The sequence below is a fragment of the Protopterus annectens genome, chromosome 6.part0 (assembly GCF_019279795.1).
Source record: "Protopterus annectens isolate FY-2018-M chromosome 6.part0, PAN1.0, whole genome shotgun sequence".
In the NCBI taxonomy this organism is placed as follows: domain Eukaryota; kingdom Metazoa; phylum Chordata; order Ceratodontiformes; family Protopteridae; genus Protopterus; species Protopterus annectens.
In genome coordinates, this window is record NC_056737.1 from 1,404,144,757 (window position 1) to 1,404,163,707 (window position 18,951).

At 37.0% G+C, this 18,951-nt stretch overlaps 1 protein-coding gene across 4 annotated transcripts in view; it reads left to right on the forward strand.

Annotated features, from left to right (window-relative positions):
- The window catches only part of RAB3GAP1 (RAB3 GTPase activating protein catalytic subunit 1), a 2,239,542-nt gene extending 2,237,759 nt beyond the window's left edge, over positions 1-1,783 (forward strand). For all 4 annotated transcript variants that reach the window (XM_044074944.1, XM_044074945.1, XM_044074942.1 and 1 more), the window contains one exon: positions 553-1,783. In XM_044074944.1, the coding sequence (XP_043930879.1) occupies positions 553-792 (240 nt within the window). In that variant the 3' untranslated portion in view covers positions 793-1,783. The remainder of the gene's footprint in view (positions 1-552) is intronic.
- Positions 1,784-18,951: the final 17,168 nt, after the last annotated feature.

Sequence of the window (18,951 nt, forward strand, 5' to 3'; positions counted from 1 at the left end):
TCTTGAATTCAGCATTTGTTTGTGTGTCTACATGTTCAAGATTCATGTTTGTGTATTTTACATTTCATTTTTGATAAACTTATTTATTAGTTTTATTTGACATTTGTTTACCAGGAAAGTCCAACAGGGATAATATCTCATTTGCAGTGGAGTCCCAGAGAGAAAAGCTGTAGATTGACATAATATCATTATAGTTAAATAAAGTTATTACAAAGCCCATTACAGATGAATGACATATTAACTAAGTAAAAATTCAGCTTCAGTATATACAGTGTGAGCCTATATATATATATAGTGCAAATATCTGGACAGCTATAACAAGAAGAAAACGAACATTATTAACAGATAAAGTATTATCGAGTTGCAGTTCATAGAGATGGCATTAAACACACTGAGTACACTCTTTGGAACAGAAAGAACTAGGTAATTTATATCTGTCTTGCCAAATGTAACCATAGTTTCCATTATCATTCTACACATGTCTATCTTTGTTAACTTCTATTTGTCATCACTGGTCATTGCTTTGTTAACAACATTTCTTTCCTATTCAAGGCAGCAACGACTTCACTGGAAGATGAAACCGGAAAGGCAAGTGCTTCAGATGATCATCGAGTGAATGCAGGAATGGTTTCAGACTTTCCGCCACCTGCAGGCCGTGAAATCCTTCTTAGAACAACTGTTCCTCGCCCTGCACCGTATTCAAAAGCATTGCCACAACGTATGTACTGTGTGCTCTTGAAGGATGAGTTTAGATTGGCTGGAGCATTTTCCTCTGATACCTCATTCTTCTAAGGTTTTACATAGAGATTCTGAAACTGGTTTAAAGAGCATCTTTGGTTCGAGTATATGGTAACAGTTTAATGCTTTGGTAAAATTAATGTCATGTTAATGAAGAATTTTCATTGTGCAGAATTAAAAAAAAAATCACAAATGTAGTTCAAATCTAAGGGGTGATTATATGTGTAAACTAAAGAAAACCCTGCACAATCTAGTCCAGGCATTTTTAATCAAGATATTTATGAAACACAAAATATTTTCATTATGTTTACAAAATCAATATATATATGCAGTACAAAGTAGAATGTAAGTTAAGGCTTTTAATGTGCTGTATTTTTAATGTCTTTGTGGTCAGTATAACTGACTGGAGATAATCATACGTAGAACGATTCAGTGAAGCTTCTGTAAATATTGCTAAAGAAAAATACTGTATTTACTTTATAAATATATAATCATATATAAAATGTTATCTGCTTCAAATTAGCATATGTCCTGTGGTCAGTACATATTCTTAAGTGGTAAAACTGTTGTAATGGTTAACTTGTTTAGTGTGAATTGTACGATATAAAAGAGATTTTACATCATCTAATTCCAGATGTGCATATTTATAAAATAGAAGCAACATGGGTACTCTTTTTCATTAAACATTTTTTTTTTAGTCTGACAGATTCAACAGTTCGAGTACAGACTGAGGAAATAAAAATATGTATCCATGTTTATTTTACCATTTTGAGTATGAAAGTACATTGGCATATTAGTACTTGTTACCCTTGGTGAGCATAGTATAACAAACTTGCAATGGATTACATTGTGCGAATTGCAGCTTATATTATGGCATTCAAACTGTTCATCTTTTTCCACTAGTATGTGTGTTATTCTGTCAACTAATAACAGAAGTAGGAATTTCCAAAGTGTGATATATTAAACTAAAGTGTCAAAATGACTGGGCCCACCTATTCAAGAAATTTACTCATTTAAATATGAATAAAGAAAAACTTGAAAACAATTGTCTAGGATCATATTTATGTAGGCCAGTTTAGGCAATGTGATCTGTGCAAAATATTGAAAAAAGAATTACTTCCAAAATTAGATGACTTGTTTGGCTTTGGAACATTTTTCCTAGAAGAACCGTACGCTGCCTAGGAGGTAAAGATAAAAAAATATATTTTTCTATGACCCTGTACCTTCCACATCTGATTGCAAAGTATATAGTCAGTCTAATTTTGGTATTGGCTGTCTGGTGATGCTGGTATGTAAAGCCATCTTTTTGACTGTTGAAAGAGAACATTTGCTGTGACCATTGGATTATCTTAACATTCCAGTAGTCTGTCTTCCACTTCATTTTCTTGTAGACAGGGCACTGATCTTTTGCAGGATGCATACATTTGCATGCCACATGCACACAGACAAGCAGTTTGGAGAATGCAATATTTTTTACAAGTGGGAGGAAAACAAAAAGGAAAAAGGCAGAGGGGCAACCTTCACTGCTTTTTCTTTCTGCAAAATTAATGTCTGAAGTAAATATTTTGTGCTGTAATACAAGTGAAACAAATGGGATATGAACCCATAAGACTAATGCTGCCAGTATGCATGCACTTCTGCTTCCTAGTGTAATACACCCATGAATGTCACAAGCAATGTTGGTTTGAACGGATTGTACCCTGTCAAAGCAGAGTTCTTAAAAACTGTCTCTTTATAAACATAATATAAAATATATATTATTGTGTCCGTACTGTAACCAAATGTTGACTGTCAGATTTCTAACAAAATGATTTATTATAGAGTGAGGATCATTATTTGTGTAAAAAGAGATTTTTTTTTTAAACAGACTGCATTTGATATCCAGTTTTGGCAAGTATCACAACCGGGTGATTGGGGTTGTATCTAGTTGTGGAGCTGCATATATGTGTATGAAATTTATGGAATAGTTTGTCATTTGCTCACAGTTCAAGGACTGGGGGCATATACAGTTTAGAAAGTGCTTATTCTGGGGCTGGGGGTGGCAGTTTGTAAGCAGGAAATTAAATACTTCCCAGAAAAAGTTAGTAATTTTTTTTCCTGCCTTGTGTTTATTTTCTTATTTTCTTTTTTATTCTTGGTGTACCAGGTTAATCCCACTAGCTTAGTGGCTTATTTTCATGTGAAACTGTGGCGGCATTTATACTTGTTGTGTCTTTCAGCTTTTCCCGGTTAGGGGTCACCACAGCGGAACTCCGGTCCGCTAATGATTGGCAGTTGATTTTTACGTGCTGAGTTGCCGGCCCTAACGCACAACCTTCAACGAAGGTACGCCCATTCACGCATGTCTCCACAGTAGACGCTCTGAGAATCGAACGGGACAATGTCTTGCTGTGACGCGACAACGCTACCGCAACACTACTACTCTCCCAGTGGGAAAAAAATAAAATAGAAACAGCAGCCAGTGGTATTGTCAGCTTGAATAAAATTCAGTTACTGGCTAGTAAGTACACTGACTGGATGCCTGTAAAGAAGAAATTTAGAGAACCTGAAAGAAACTCAACCAGAAAAGGTGAAGAGAATATACTGTCTGGGAAGAAACCTGTTTAGCAAAAAGCAGTTCTTCCTCCAGCTTTGGTACAAGAAGTGGTTTCCAGTAATTTAAAGGAAGCTATGTCAGTTGTGCTCAGAGTTGATCAAAATAAATTAAACATTGAATAAGTATATGAGCTCAACTAGCAAAAACACTGGAAAAAAATGGAGGAAACTTTAAACAGCTATTCATATGAACGGATAAAACTGCAAAAATCAGAAGCCAAAGTGAAGAAAAGGCTGGCTGGGTATGAGACTGCTCAAGAAGAGATGTTTCAGCTGTTTCAAAAAATGGTACACTTAGAGAACACAGCATGCAGAGAAACCCCAGATTTTCTGCTGTACCAGAGAAACTGGAAGGAACAAACTGTATTCATTTAATGAAATCACGAATAAGTAACATTATTCTCCTCTATGAACTTTCCACCTTGGGTCTATCATCAATGGTTCTCCACCTACCTTGCCAATAGGCATCAGGCTGTAAAATGGCAAGGGTCCATCTTTGCATACCTTCCCAGTCCCACAGGAGTCCCACAAGTATATCCAATCCTTGCCCCTCTACTATTCAATATTTTTTCAATAACATACATTCATTTTCTTGCAAAGACACCCTGATTCAATATGCAGATGACTGTACCATCACCTGCTCTTCAAACACCTAAACTCACCTCCAAGAAATCACTCAATAAGCTGTCATCTACATTGAAACTTGGCTTACAAAGACCCAACTCTTACTAAGCCCCCCCCCAAAAAAAACAAGCTTCGCCTCTTTACCCCAAAAAGTCACACCCCTAACAAAGCATCTTTCAAAATCATTTTTGGAAATGGCACTGAAATTGAATACTACACCATGCCAAATAATGATACATCTTAAATTTGACCTCTACATCCAAAGCAATATCAATAAAACCCATCAAAAACAAGACATACTATACAGAAACAAACATTTTCTGTGCACACCCACAAAAATTACTGTAACTAAAACCTACCTTCTGCCCTCCCTACTCTGGAGCCCAAATTCTAACCAATTTACAATCATCCATAAAAAAACAAACTTGAAAGCTGCTACAGCAGAATTGCCAAATTTGCTACTAATTCAACCTCCTTTACTGTAAAACTCTGCATACCCTTAGCTGGCTGCAACTCCCCTTCCACCTCTCCTACTTTCAACTTATAAACAACAGTACATAAAATCATTCAGAAACCATTCGCCCGCCCATCTCCTGCCCCTTTAATCAACATATATTTCCCTAAAATAACCCCCAGATCATAAGACAACCAACTTATCACCATAAATAAACCAAATAAATCCCCTAGACAAAGTCTATACTCATATTCAGTAGTAAAAAAATGGAACTCTCTACCTCTAACCAACAGAACTATTTCTAACCTACCCACCTTTAACTGATCCCTAAAAGAATACTTTACAAAATCATGGATCTGCTCCTGTGCCAATTCTGGCTGAATTTAGCCACTAAACTTTACTCACTCCCCTTTAGTGGAAGTTGCACCTCACAACCATTTCCAGCCCCCTACCCCACTCCTTTATTTTGTTTTTCCTACTACCTTACCATATCCGCTTTTTTCTGCAGACCTTTGCTCTACCTCTTTTGCTTTCCTCCCTACTCACCTAAGCTACCTGAAGAAAACCTACCCTGCACTCTTCTTATATAAATCAACCTACCTTGCACTTCTCTTATGTAATCCCCTTTTCTCTATCCTTGCTTCTGTCTGTAACCCTAATATGAACACCCTCTCTCATACTAAGACATCACTCAATTTCCTCTGACTATCTCTAATCATGTAATCTCTAATATCTCTCTCAAATATCTTTTTTTAGAATTGTTTCAGGTCTCATTTATTGCATACTAATCTAGGTAACAAATAACATAACTATTGAGTTTTTCATCACATATTTTCTCAACTCATGTTATTGTTTTCATTGCATTCTACTATAAAGCATATGCTCTGTTTTTCTCTCTGCAATGTTTTTTCACTCCTATGTTTTGTAGTGTTATATGATACTTTGTGATTTAAAATATCTGTAATTGATTTTGATTGTGATTGTGGAGCTTTTCTCCCCAGGCCTCCACTGAAGATGGTAACTTTTTGGCACAGCCAGACTTTCCTGATAAACAAATGTCAAATCAATAATTATAAATAAATGTATCCCAACAGTCAAGGAATGTTGAGAGGCAGGTGTGATATTCAAGCTCCTGTATCCAGCTGTTTTCGGATTTTTTTTTTTTTGTGGAGGTTCAAAGTCATTTTTGATGCTTAACAGACTAAGGGGGAAATACAAAAGTTTGTCCAACAAGAGGTGAGCCATCAAATAGAAGAGGGCTCTACTTCTCATCACTCTGACGGCAAGGCACATAGAGAGAGAGTCTCCAAAGGAAAATGCTTGAGAAAGACAAAAATGAAAAGCATAGAAGTTGACTAGAAAAGTCAAGAGTACCTTAGACTTGAACCACTGTGGGGTTGGGAGATGGAGATGAATAGGAACAAGACGATCAACACTGAAATTGGTGAATAAATGTGAGACTATAAAGCACCAGCCACACTTTTAAAATATGGCTTTACAAGAAAAAGTGGATTTTTGTTGACTTTAAACTTGTTGGGGGTACAGACAAGCATATGCCCCATGTCATGTTATTAAAGTTTGGAAGGACCCTAAAAGGGAAATATTGGGAGAAAAGGGGAAAGTTAACTGTAAGTAAAACATTTTTTGCCATTAACAGTATTTGTATAAAACATTTTATGGTATAAATTGCATGAGATAAAATATTTCACTAATTGTTGTATGTGATAAAGATACTGAAGTAAACATGTGTTTCTTCTTCTTCTTCTCTTGTTTAATTTTAAGAAATGTAGGCATTACAGTGTAAAAAAAAAAAGTCTGGACAAAAGCACTTTTAAGTCAGTAGGTTGTAATCTTGGGCTGATGGGTTTGGGGATGGGCTGTAAAGGTGAACTGATTATAATATCTAGAAGTGAGATGTTTTCTTTTACTTTTGCATAGGTAAATGTCTGCATAAATGTCATTGGCTGATTCTTATAACAATTTGTGAATACAAGTGGGTTTTTCAAAAATGAGAGATCACGATGTAATAAATAGTTGTCTTTAAGCCAATAAGTGTTCAGTACCAATTGAGAAATCTGGAGCTGATGAAAGCTCTACATTTTGATCTTATGTTTCCATTGCAGCAGTTTTACTAAATGTTAAAGCAATAAATTGAGATGTCTGGATATTATTTGCTGAGAGAAATGTAAAATTAAAAGGTACAAGGAAAACGGTTCAGTAAAAAATAGTTTGAAATTATTGAAAGTGAATAACAGCAACGTTTCTGGTAAATAAATACTTTTACTAGAAATTTAGCTTTATTTAAAGAGAACTAGTGCACTTTTCGTAAGGCTAAAAGTTAATATTTTCTGACAGCATGCAAGTTGTGTTTCACATCTGGGAGGGTGATAAAGGTTAAGACAAAAATACACAACAATTAGTATAAATAGGAGCACAGGCTGTAACATGTCCTGTCATGGATAACCTTACTTTTACATTAGGTTTTTCATGTGTGTGCAGCTGTTGATTTGGGACAGTTGTTCCTATCAGGATTGTTAAACTTCATTATCTGAAAATGTACATAGTTTTATGTGTTTTAAGTTAACAGGTTCTGTGGTTGAGTTTTCTTTTTTGTTTGAGGATTTCATAAAAACAAAAAGTGCTGTACAATGTGACATAGGTTCAAATGGAGATAACAAGAAACAACTCTGTAAAAGTCAAACTGCCAAACTGGGTCCATGGAACACAAAAGCTGAAAACAGACATTTAAAAAAAGCTTTCATACATAACGGGTGGGAATAATTTATCATAAAGGCTACATTAAACCTTTTATTTTGGAATGTGAATGGCCTCACAGGTATAGACGAAAAGGAGTATTGATCATAAGATCATAGGAAGTTACTAGGCTATTGGCCCTGAGGCCCTTACAAGCCTAACCAAGAATTTAGCCCATGTTCCCACAAGTCAGCACACTATGCCACTGTCAAGCAGGGATGCAGGTGGAATCTCAGGGGTGCATTTTCTGCTCCCCATTCAGTTATCCACTTAAAAAGGTTTAATAATATAATCTACTTTATGTGTAGAGGGAGTCTCTCCCACAGAAGGGGGAGTCTCGGACACAAATCTGTCCTGTCAGTAAGTCCTATTGATGTCACAGACCAGGTTGAGGTCACTCATGCGGGTTATTGAGTGGAGCTTGACTTGCGGATATGCAACAGTCCCATCAGTGCGGGGTCTGAGATTGCTTTGTATGCCAGACAGAGGTCACCTCTGAGGAGTCTGTATGAGACTTGAGTAGATGGACAGGGCTTTTAGCCTATCTGTGTAGGGTAGATGTTTGAGGCCCTGGATTCTCCAGGTGAGGAACCTCTGTGGTCTTTCCAGCTGCTGCATGTGCTTTGTGAGGTACATGCCAAAAGGGGCATTGTACTCAATAATGGGTCTTATAAGGGAAGAATACAGGGATATTATGACCACCTTGTCCCTGAATGAGATACCCTTACTAATGAGGTGGGCCATGTAGAAAGCGTTCCATACAATGCAGGCAATATGGTGGTCAAAAGTCAGTTTGCTATCAGTCCCTCACAACTGACTACATGCTTAGTGCCTTATTGTCAATGTGATAATTTGTGGGGATGTCATTCTCTCCAGAAGAGATGATGATGCATTTTTTGGCATTCAGTTTGAGACCATATTTCTGGCACCAGTCATTTGTTACAGTGAGACCCTCTTGGAGGATGTCCACATCACTACAGGAATTGATGACAGCACCCAGCTTGCAGTCATCTGCAAACTTGGTCAGCCATAGCACACTAGATTTGTCCTGCACCTCTGAAAAGTATATTCCAAACAGTGGAGGCCCCAAGCCCGATCCCTGGGGTACACCGCTTGTTATGGTTCTACTACTTGAGGTGGCATTGCCTATTCTGACTAGGTGGGTTCTATCAGTGAGCCAGTTTGCTACCCATCAGGTAACATATGGATTGATGCCTAGTTGAGACAGTTTATCTATTATACCTGAGTGGGGAATAGTATCTAAGTCCTTGGCCAGGTCAAGGTAGGCAATGTGCACCATCTTCCCCTTGTCTGTGGCCTTGATAACTGTCTCAAGAAAGTCGACCAAATTTAACAGGCATGCCCTCCCCCTTGACAAAACCAAACTGTATGGAATCAAGTGTCTGGAGGTTGCCAGTGTCTTTGTTAATGAGGTCCATGATAATCCGCTCCATGGCCTTGCAGATCAGACTAGTTAGGCTGATGGGTCTATAATTTCCTGGATCAGTGAATGCTCCACCTTTGTGCAAAGGGATGACAGTAGCTGTCCACTCAGCTGGGATGAAGCCGGGTACTCAGGCTTTGGTTGAATAGGGTGCCTAATGGTGCTGCAAGTTCCTGCCTGAGTTCATGTAGGATGCAGCCTGGGATGTTGTCGGGTCCCATGGAGGCTGTATTTTTTGCCTTTGAGAGGGCAGTGATGACTTGCTCCCTAGAGATAAAGGGAGGGGGGCAGATACCGGGGATGTCCTGTTTTACTGATGGGGAGGGCAGAGGAGTGACGTTTTCACTGAACCTGTCTGCCAGCAGGTAGGATACATCGACAGGGTTTGTATATGTAGTGTCCTTGACCACCAATTCTGAGCATATCTGGGTACTTCGCTTGAGATGGCAGACATATGTGAAGAAAGCCTTATAATTGTCTTTAGTAGATGTGGCCAGTTTGCACTCGAAGTTTGCTTTGGAGGATTTCATTAGTGCTCTTATTTGCTTGTTCAGGCTAAAGAGAGATTGCTTCCAATTAGACACCTGCTCCTTCTTGGTCCTGGACAGCAATGTTTTCCTTTTATTATAGAGTTTATTTATTGTAAATGTCCACCAGGCAGGTTTACTCTTGAGGAGGATGATTTCATCCCATCTGGTATTCCTGATTCCATGCAGCTATATAAATGCTCATATAGTACTTTGGTGTAGGTTTGGACATATGTGCCAGTTCCTGTGGAGGGGGAGGGTGCTGTTAAGCTGTTTATACCTTCCCTCAGGAGGTTGTAATCAGCTTTGGAAAAGTTTTTTTGTTTGACCCTAGCTTGGGGGGGGGGGCGGTCTGGGGAAATGTTGACTTTAAAAGTGATGGCTTTGTGGTTGGATCTTACCAGGGATGAAGACACTGTAGGGATGCTACATTGGTTACTCATGTTGTTTAATACCAAGTCCAAGATATTTTCATCTCTTGTTGGGGTATCAGCCAATTGGTCCAAGGCATCTGCATTGACAAAATCAAGGAATCTCTGGGCATTTGTGTTTTGGCATGAATATTTCTTCCAATCTATGGTTGGATAGTTAAAGTCACTCAGAATCAGGGTAAAGGGTTGAATCTTGATAGAGTCAAAGAGGTCCAGATAGGTGGAATGGGCATTTTGAGTCAGAGTTGGAGGCCTGTAGCTAGCTATGATTTGAATAGGGGTCTTGTCAATAGTTAACTGCACCTGGAGTATTTCCTGTGCACTATACTCTTTGAGCAGCTTAGAGGTGTGTATGTCTTTTATATATATTACAAACTCCACCTCCTTTTGTTTTGCTGCCCATGGTATGGGGTCTGAATGAATGTTAGGATGAGTAACCTGGTACGGCTGAGGTGCCCACTGCAGCTTTGAACCAGGTTTCTGTGACTGCACAAATGTCAGCTTCTTCCAGGGTTAAGAATGCTTCCAGTGAGTGAGTGCAGTTTCATGTTTAGACTCCTTGAGTTTAGCAACATGACCTTTAATTTACGTTTTGATGAAATTTTTATGTTGGTAGTTTTGACCTCGTGGCATTGCCTAAAAAAGGCAGTATGGGGGAGTCGAGAGCCTTTGCCAGAAGCCTGAAGCTCAAGGGAGACAGATGCAGGCCATCTCTGGCAAAGCATCGAGGCTTGTCAGTCATGTCATTCCAGGTTGTCAGGCACTGGATCCCCTTGGAATGACACCAGAAACTAAGCCAATTGTTAGTCAACCATTTTCTGTTTGTATTGAGGCGTCATTCTGGGTAAATTATATTAATAAATGCAGTGTAAATAACAGCAATACTGGAGAGACACTTGAAAAGAAATAAGCATGTGAATTTGATAAAGAAAGGGTTTCAAGAGCGGCATTTAGCAGAGTAGCAGGGAAAACTAATGGGAGAGTACTTATACTAATTGCTAGAGTAGCTCCAATAGTTATATAAGAGGAAAAAATAGTAATGCTAGATTTCTAGTAGTAAGGGGTTACTGGCAAGGGAGGAGGATTATGTTTGCATGTATTTATATTCCACCTAAAATTACTGTTACAGAGCTTAATAAAATTTGGAAGAAATAATCTGCTTTCAGCATCAGTAACAACTAAGATAAAAAATGTAGTTAAATGAAGTACAAATGAGACACTGGTGCTTCTTAGCCTACATGTTAAAAAGAGAGGAATTTAATGAAAGGGAAGTGGAAATTATTAGTCATTAGGGAAGATGGAAATTTCTTCCGAAGTTATAGATGGTGAGTGGGATAAAATGAAAGTAAAGTTTAAAAGTAGAATAGAAATAAAAGAAAGAGAGAAAGTTAAGAATTAACAAGAATTATTTAGAGGAGCTGACAAAGGTTAATCTGAACAAGAAAAGGCACAACTGTAGAGTGCTAAAGAGAAAATAATGGAGTATCTGGATAAAATGCATGAGTTTAGAAAGTTAAGCAGCAGTTTTTGGATAACTCCAGAGCACAAAAGCTTTTAGTAGAATTATTTATGCAACAGAAAGTAGAAAGGGTTATTGCTAAACTTAGGGAGCCTGTATTAAGAAAAATAACCACAGATCCTGTAGATGTATTTAAGGTATTTCAGAAATGTTATGAAAAAGTTGTATAAAGCAGAGGAATGTGGAAATCAGGAAAAAGAACAAATGGGAATATTTTTGGAAAACTTAGGTATGCCAAGGTTAGAAGTAGATGAGGCTTAGCAATTAAGAAAGGAGGAGATGAGTTAAAAATGGTGATGTATAATCTTCAAGAAAGTCTCCAGTAATAGGTGGTATTCCTGTGGAAGTTTAGAAGCTAGGTGGGGTGAAAATTATAAAGAGCTGGAAGGTTTTGTTTAACAGTATTTTAAAATGAGGGGAAACAACAACATTCTGAAAGAAAGCTGTGGTGACCATAATACCTAAAGATGGTAAAGACCCATCAGACCCAGCTTCATCAGGCCCATTTCAAATTTAAATCATCATGATTATAAAATGTTTGTTTATACTACCTAAAAGTCCAATGAAAATTGCAAAAGGTCCACAAACAATACTTCTAAATGCAAAAATAGACCCCAGAAGGCGTACAATGAAGCTTGCAGACAGCCCGATTCACTCGTTTTATTGTCACAACTAGTACAATCAAACCAAAGCAATAACGTCCTCAAAATACGTTTTCATTTAAAAACTTCATCAGATGTGGGCTGAAATCTCCTGAATAAGTGTTTATATCTGTTTGCAATTAAGCTAGAACCAATCACATAACATTTTAATTACCATAATTAATTCTAAGCTAACAACTTAAATATTTCCATAAAACATAAATTGTATACTGAACAACCTTTTAAGAAAGTTACTCTGCATTCAAACCTTTCAATAAATAAAATAAAATAAAGCACGAATAAATAAATATGAACCCTATAAAACATATATAGTTACAAAATATAAATTATTTCTATAAAAAAAGAGAGAAAATTAATTCTACTAGTTTGTACCACCATATTGTGGTCAATTATAAAGTTGCACTTTAAAAGTATAATATTTTGATGCTCGAAAAACACTTTCTAAAACACTCAGTAACATCTCTGTTGCTAAAACATATAAATAGACACTATAACATTTTATTTTAAAAAAACTTTGTTTTAAAAAGAGAACTGAGTAAAAACGTATTCCATAAAACCCTATCTCAATCAAGGAAAAATTATTCAAGGGTCAAGAGTTTAACAGCTGTGGTTTATAATTTTGCCGCTCTGAGTTTAAGAAGGGGGGTAATGGAGATACAATCATTCAGCCCTGGCCATTTGTTAGCCTGTAAAGTTACCTGCCACCAGAGCTCTCTGTATTCGATTTTTTACTCCCATAAGCCACCCCTTTCATCACTTTTCACTCTTTCTAACACAAAAAACAAATAGTGGGCATCTTTACATTCCTGCTTGTATTTATATAAAGCATTAGTTTATTTTTTATTTTGGATGTTGTATATATGCTCATAAATTCTTCTCCTTAATTTACGTTTGGTCTTTCCTACGTAAAATGCTTGGCAAACCTCACATTTTGCCAAGGTACACTAAGCCATTGTTGTCACAGGTGTTGAATTCTTTCCCTTCTATTACCTTTTTTCTACTTTCCAAAAAAAATAGTTTCTTTATTGGCAATATAGGGACACTGTGAGCAGTGCCCACATTTAAAAGTACCATTTCTTATTTTGTTTCCTGAATCAACCTCATGGTTCTTTTCTAATAAATTTTTCAGGCTGCATGATTTTTTATATACCGCTTTCAATTTTTCTTTAGTTATTTTATCCAAGTCAGTGATAGCAAGAAATCTATTTCATTCCTTGTCTAAAATCCTCCTGACCAAATTAGAACATCCATTGAATTCAATAACTAAGGCTCTGTTGAAATTCTCTTCCAATTTGCCTTGTCCTGAGCTTTCTTCCATACACCCTAAAATAGGTTTGTATTTCGTGGACCTTCCTTCTGAGATCTCCTTCTCTACTTGTTCAATTAAACAATCTGGGTAGTTGTTTGTTCTAAACATATGATTTAAAACTTTCATTTCTTCAATAAAATCATTGCTACTGGATGTCATTCTAGAGGATCTTATATACTGTCTCCTAACCAAATTTCTTTTTTGGTGCATGGGGTGAGCACTATCAAAATGCAGATAGGAATTTGAAAAGGTGCTTTCCCTATATACCTTGGAATTGAATTTGTTGTCTTTCTTAAAAATCTGTACATCCAAGTAATGTACCCTGTCTTGTTCTACATTGTATGTGAATTTCAAAAAGTTTGTACTGTTTAAAAAATCAATAAAATCAGGAATCTCTTCTTTAGGTGCCCCCCAAAAAATGCAAATGTCATCAAGAATCTTTTATATAACAGCCATTTTTGGCTGTATATAGAGTTTAACACCTTCTTTTCTTCCCATTTTGCTAAAACTAAATTTGCATAAGTTGGTGCGCATGTTGCACTCATGGCTACCCCTTTTGTTTGAAAATATTCCCCTTAAAGTAAAGAAAATAATATTTTAAAACTAGATCCACTAGTTGTAAAATGACTGTACATTCGTTATGTGTTAAAATCTAGTCTTCAAATATTATTTCTTCCAATAATGTTAAACCTTCTTTGTGGGGTATACTAGAGAATAAATTAATTACGTCAATAGTAAGGAAGTTCATATCTTCTTTATATAAATCTTGCTTTATACATCTAAGAAAATCCCAAGAATTCCTTAGGATGTTTTTTCTCATTAACCATGAAGCTTTAAATTTTGAGTCAACATACTTGGCAAGGGGTAGAGTTTTAGATCCTTCTGCTGACACAATAGGTTTTAAAGGTGGATCCATCCCAATCTTGTATGTTTTGGGTATCCCAAATATTATTATCATCCTTGGTTTCTCCACCTTAAAGTACCTAAATATTTTACTGTCAATCAAACCTTCTATCAGTAGTCCCTCCAGTGCCATATCGATCCTCCGATAAGCTGTATTAATTTCATTTTTTGAAATACTGGTGTACCTACTGGAGTCCTTTAACATTTCATTCATCTTGCCCTCATACATAAGGACATCCATCAAAACTACCCCATCCCCTTTGTCTGGTTTCATGAATCTTATGTTTGTGTCCTTTCTCAGCTCATTTAAGACAATATTTTCTTTTGTATCCAGATTTCTTTTGTATCTTACCTTATCAAAGTTATTTCTAATTTCGTTTTCAACAAGATTTTCAAGATTTTTGCTTGTGGATGTAGGGGGGATTAAAAACACTTTTCCTTGCCAAGTTTGTTGACACACATGTTATTTCCTGGTTAAAACATATCTGAAGGTTAACATTTCTTATGTATGTTTTAACATCCAATAAGGTCTTTGTAAGGTCTCCTTTTTTGAGGGGTATGAATTTAATCCCTTTGGATAACAAACTAAAATTTTCGTTTTACAAATCTGTAGGACTATAATTGTATATGCTGAAACCTTCTTTAATAAATCTATAAGCATTGTTGGTATCCTGAATGATAACTAGTACCTCCCCTTCCCCCTTCTTGCTTCCCCCCGAAAATTTGAATACTGCTGTTTTTGTTGAAATTCATTTTTATTCTTAAGTCTTTCTGATCTCCGTAATGGGAGGTATTCATTAAAATCATCCAAATCAGTCACATGCTCTCCTACCCTTGAAGGTTCATCATGCTCCCCTTCTATTCTAGGACCTCTGTGCTCTCTTTCCCAGAACCTATAGCTAGCCCTGGGCTTAGGATAACTAGTGTTTTTATAATCCAGAACATCTCTCTCTAATTTTTTAACCTTTCTCCTTATTAATTAATTACATTGTTCATCAATTCCTTTTCTGATTTTAAAATATTTCTCCTTTTCAACGGTATTGTAAACATAAGATCATTCTTAATACAATCATTTAGTGCATCAATTTCTTTCATTAAATCATTTTTCACTCTTTCATTTTCATCAACCATGCTTTTTAAAACTTCCAGCCCACATCTATTAGATATTACAATTAATTCCTTGTGAAATACACTCCCTGTGACTGCATTGTTAGGATATTTACGTATTCGAAGCCCGTTAGGGACAATGCTTTCAGATAACCATTTTCTACATCTAAACTTTTATATTTATATAGCAATTCAAATTTATCAAGTTGGTTTTTATGTGTGTCTATCACTGGCTTAGGTTTGACAGTTTTCTCTTTAAAATTAGAAGAAAAACTAACCTGAAGCCATTCCTTTAAATCAAAGTTACTACAGTCCTTACTGTTTGCTGGTGCATGAGGTTCCTGCCCTAGTGGAATAATAGGGTTTTTACTCATGTTGACTTGTCCGTTTACTTTGGAATGTCTTAAAATTACTGGAGTTTGTTGGTAATCCAAATCGCTACTAGAATTTTTCCGGCTTGTAGGTCCACAGCTACTGCTGTGTTCATAATTCGAGCCATTTTCTCCGTGTCTTACTCCTTTTGTGCACTGCACTTCCTGGATCCTCTCATCTTGTGCCTTAGACACCAACTCGAACATCGATAGGATCAGAGAGGTTAGTAAGTCTATCAGTTGTGACAACTGGCCAATCAATTTTCTTGTTTGGCCGATTTCCTCCCGGTTGTTTCTTTCTTCACTGCCCATGCTCGTATCACCTTCCATAGCAATATATTACCAAGAAATCCAATGAAAATTGGTCCACAAAAAATACTTTTAAATGCAAAAATAGACCCCTGAAGGCGTACAATGAAGCTCGTAGACAGCCCGATTCACTCATTTTATTGTCATAACTAGTACAACCAAACCAAAGCATTAACGTCCTCAAAATACGTTCTCGTTTAAAAACTTCATCAGATGTGGGCTGAAATCTCCTGAATAAGTGTTGATATCTGTTGCACTTAAGCTAGAACCAATCGCATAACATTTTAATTACCATGATTAATTCTAAACTAAAAACTTAAATACTTCCATAAAACATAAATTGTATACTTAACCTTTTAAGAAAGTTACTCTGCATTCACCCCTGCAATAAATAAAATAAAACATGAATAAATATGAACCCTATAAAAACATATATAGTTGCAAAATATAAATTATTTCTATAAAAAAAGAGAGAAAATCCATTCTACTAGTTTGTATTTTGAGGACGTTAATGCTTTGGTTTGGTTGTACTAGTGACAATAAAACTAGCTAAAAGTATGACAAGGGTGTTGCCAAAATGCATAAATATGGATCATTGTGGTTTTGTGGAGGGAGAAGCAAACATTTGACAACATTAATAGAACAATGATGATCCAGAGGGAAGTAGAATTTAAGACAATACCACTGTTGCTGGTGGGTCTTGATGCAGAGAAGTATTCAACAGAGTAAGGTTGGGATTTCATGAGTAGGGCAATGAAAACATTTGCATTCCCTAATACAATAATAAGGCTAATTACAAGTGTATATGAGGGATAGGAGGCAAAAAAAAGTAAAGTGGGAAAGTTCCTCTCTGATAAGTTGTCTGAACAAAGGAACCAGGCAAGGGTGTCCTTTCCCCCCTTTTATTTGTGTGCTATTTAGAGCCATTGGCAAAGGAAATAAGGAACTTAGAAATTCAAGAATATAATTGGCATGGTAATCAATAAAGGTTGCCTTTATTTGCAGACAATGTCTTATTTGCAATGGTGATGGACAGGTTGACAGACGAGATCAGACAGGAGTCCCCGTGGGCTATGATGCTTGCAGATGACATTGTGATCTGTAGCGAGAGTAAAGAAAAGGTGGAGGAGACCCTGGAGAGGAGGAGTTGTGCTCGAGAGAGAAGAATGAAGGTCAGCAGGACTAAGACAGAATATATGTGTGTGAATGAGAGGGACTATAGAGGAATGGTGAGGATGCAGGGAGTAGAGGTGGTGAAGGTGGACGAGTTTAAATACTTGGGATCAGCAGTTCAGAGTAATGGTGAGTGTGGAAGAGAGGTGAAGAAGAGAGTACAGGCAGGATGGAGTGGGTGGAGAAGAGTGTCGAGTGATTTGTGACAAACGAGTACCAGTAAGAGTGAAAGGGAAGTTCTACAAGAGGGTAGTGAGATCAGCTATGTTATATGGGTTGGAGACAGTGGCATTGACAAAAAGGCAGGAGTCAGAGCTGGACGTGGCAGAGTTAAAGATGTTATGATTTGCACTGGGTGTGACGAGGGTGGACAGGATTAAGAATAAGCATATTAGAGGGTCAGCCCAGGTTGAAAGGTTTGTAGACAAAGGCAGAGAGGCAAGATTACGTTGTTTTGGACATGTGCTGAGGAGGGATGCAGAGTATATTGGGAAAAAGATGCTAAGGATGAAGCTGCCAGGTAACAGGAAAAGAGGAAGGCCTAAGATAAGGTTCATGGATGTGGTGAGAGAGGACATGCAGGTGGTTGGTGTGACAGAGCAAGATGCAGAAGAGAGGAAGAAATGGAAACAGATGATCCGCTGTGGTGACCCCTAATGGGAGCAGCCGAAAGAAGTTATTTTCTACCTGCTAAAACTAGAAAGGGACATCTCAGTGCTGTGGAACATTCTGAGAATGCTTCAAGTCTTTTTGGGATATAAAATTAATGAAGACAAAACAAAGGTTGTAGCTGTAAACTGTGTTCCCACACATGAATGGTTCAGCAATATGTATGGGGACATGATAACATGAAATATGTAGGAGTACTGGTTAAAAAGGATTCTGTTGTTGCAGCTAAGGTTATGTGAGGAGAGACAAAACAAAAGATAATGGAAAAACTAAGAAACTGGAAGCTGCTGTTTTTGTAATTTGGAAAGCAAGATGAAAACAGTGAATATGTTTTTAGTCTCTCTAGTTTTATATACAGGTCAGGCATATTTTTATAAACCAGAGGAAAAGTTGTGTTCAGTAATTAATAAAGACTTGAAGGATTTTACTTGGGAGGGGAAAATGGCAAGGGTTAAATGGGATAAATTGATCCTTCCAATAGAAAAAGGTGGTTTAGGATTACTTGATTCAAAGGAATATTTTAGAGCTACACAATTAAGACTCGTATACATAACACAAGCAGAACTTTATAATTCAAAGTTGAAAGGGATGATGATGATGATGAAATATAGGGAACTAAGAATTAAGGAGAGAGTGGGATTTTGGATGCAGATCCTTAAGGAAAATAACCATACAGAATATTATATTTTTAAAGTAGTAGAAAGTATTCTATGAACCAAGACAACATAGGAATGGATAAAGGAGATTCTGTTGATAGGTATGACTGCAATTAAGGGTACAGAGAATTGGCAATAGGGGGCTGGAATTTACTGGAGAAAAGTGGCAAAGGGATCAAGATTGTTTGCAGAGACCAAGATATTGAAAGCAAGTAACTAGAGACAAAGGCAGATTTGATTGATGAAATATAGGGAACTAAGAATTAAGGAGAGAGTGGGATTTTGGATGCAGATCCTTAAGGAAAATAACCATACAGAATATTATATTTTTAAAGTAGCAGAAAGTATTCTATGAACCAAGACAACATAGGAATGGATAAAGGATATTCTGTTGATAGGTATGACTGCAATTAAGGGTACAGAGAATTGGCAAGAGGGGGCTGGAATTTACTGGAGAAAAGTGGCAAATGGATCAAGATTATTTGCAGAGACCAAGATATTGAAAGCAAATAACTAGAGAGGGAAGTGTGATGTAATGGGAAGAAGCCAAGAAGGCATTTGGACTGCAGGCTAGAGACTGCCTTCCCCATCAGGGATTGAGATCAGAGTATAGGCAGAGAGAAAAGGGATATCGGAATCCTAAGTGGAATACCTGCTCTGGTAGAGTTTCTAGCTGAATCTAGAACAGAAGCTCCTGTTAAAAGGG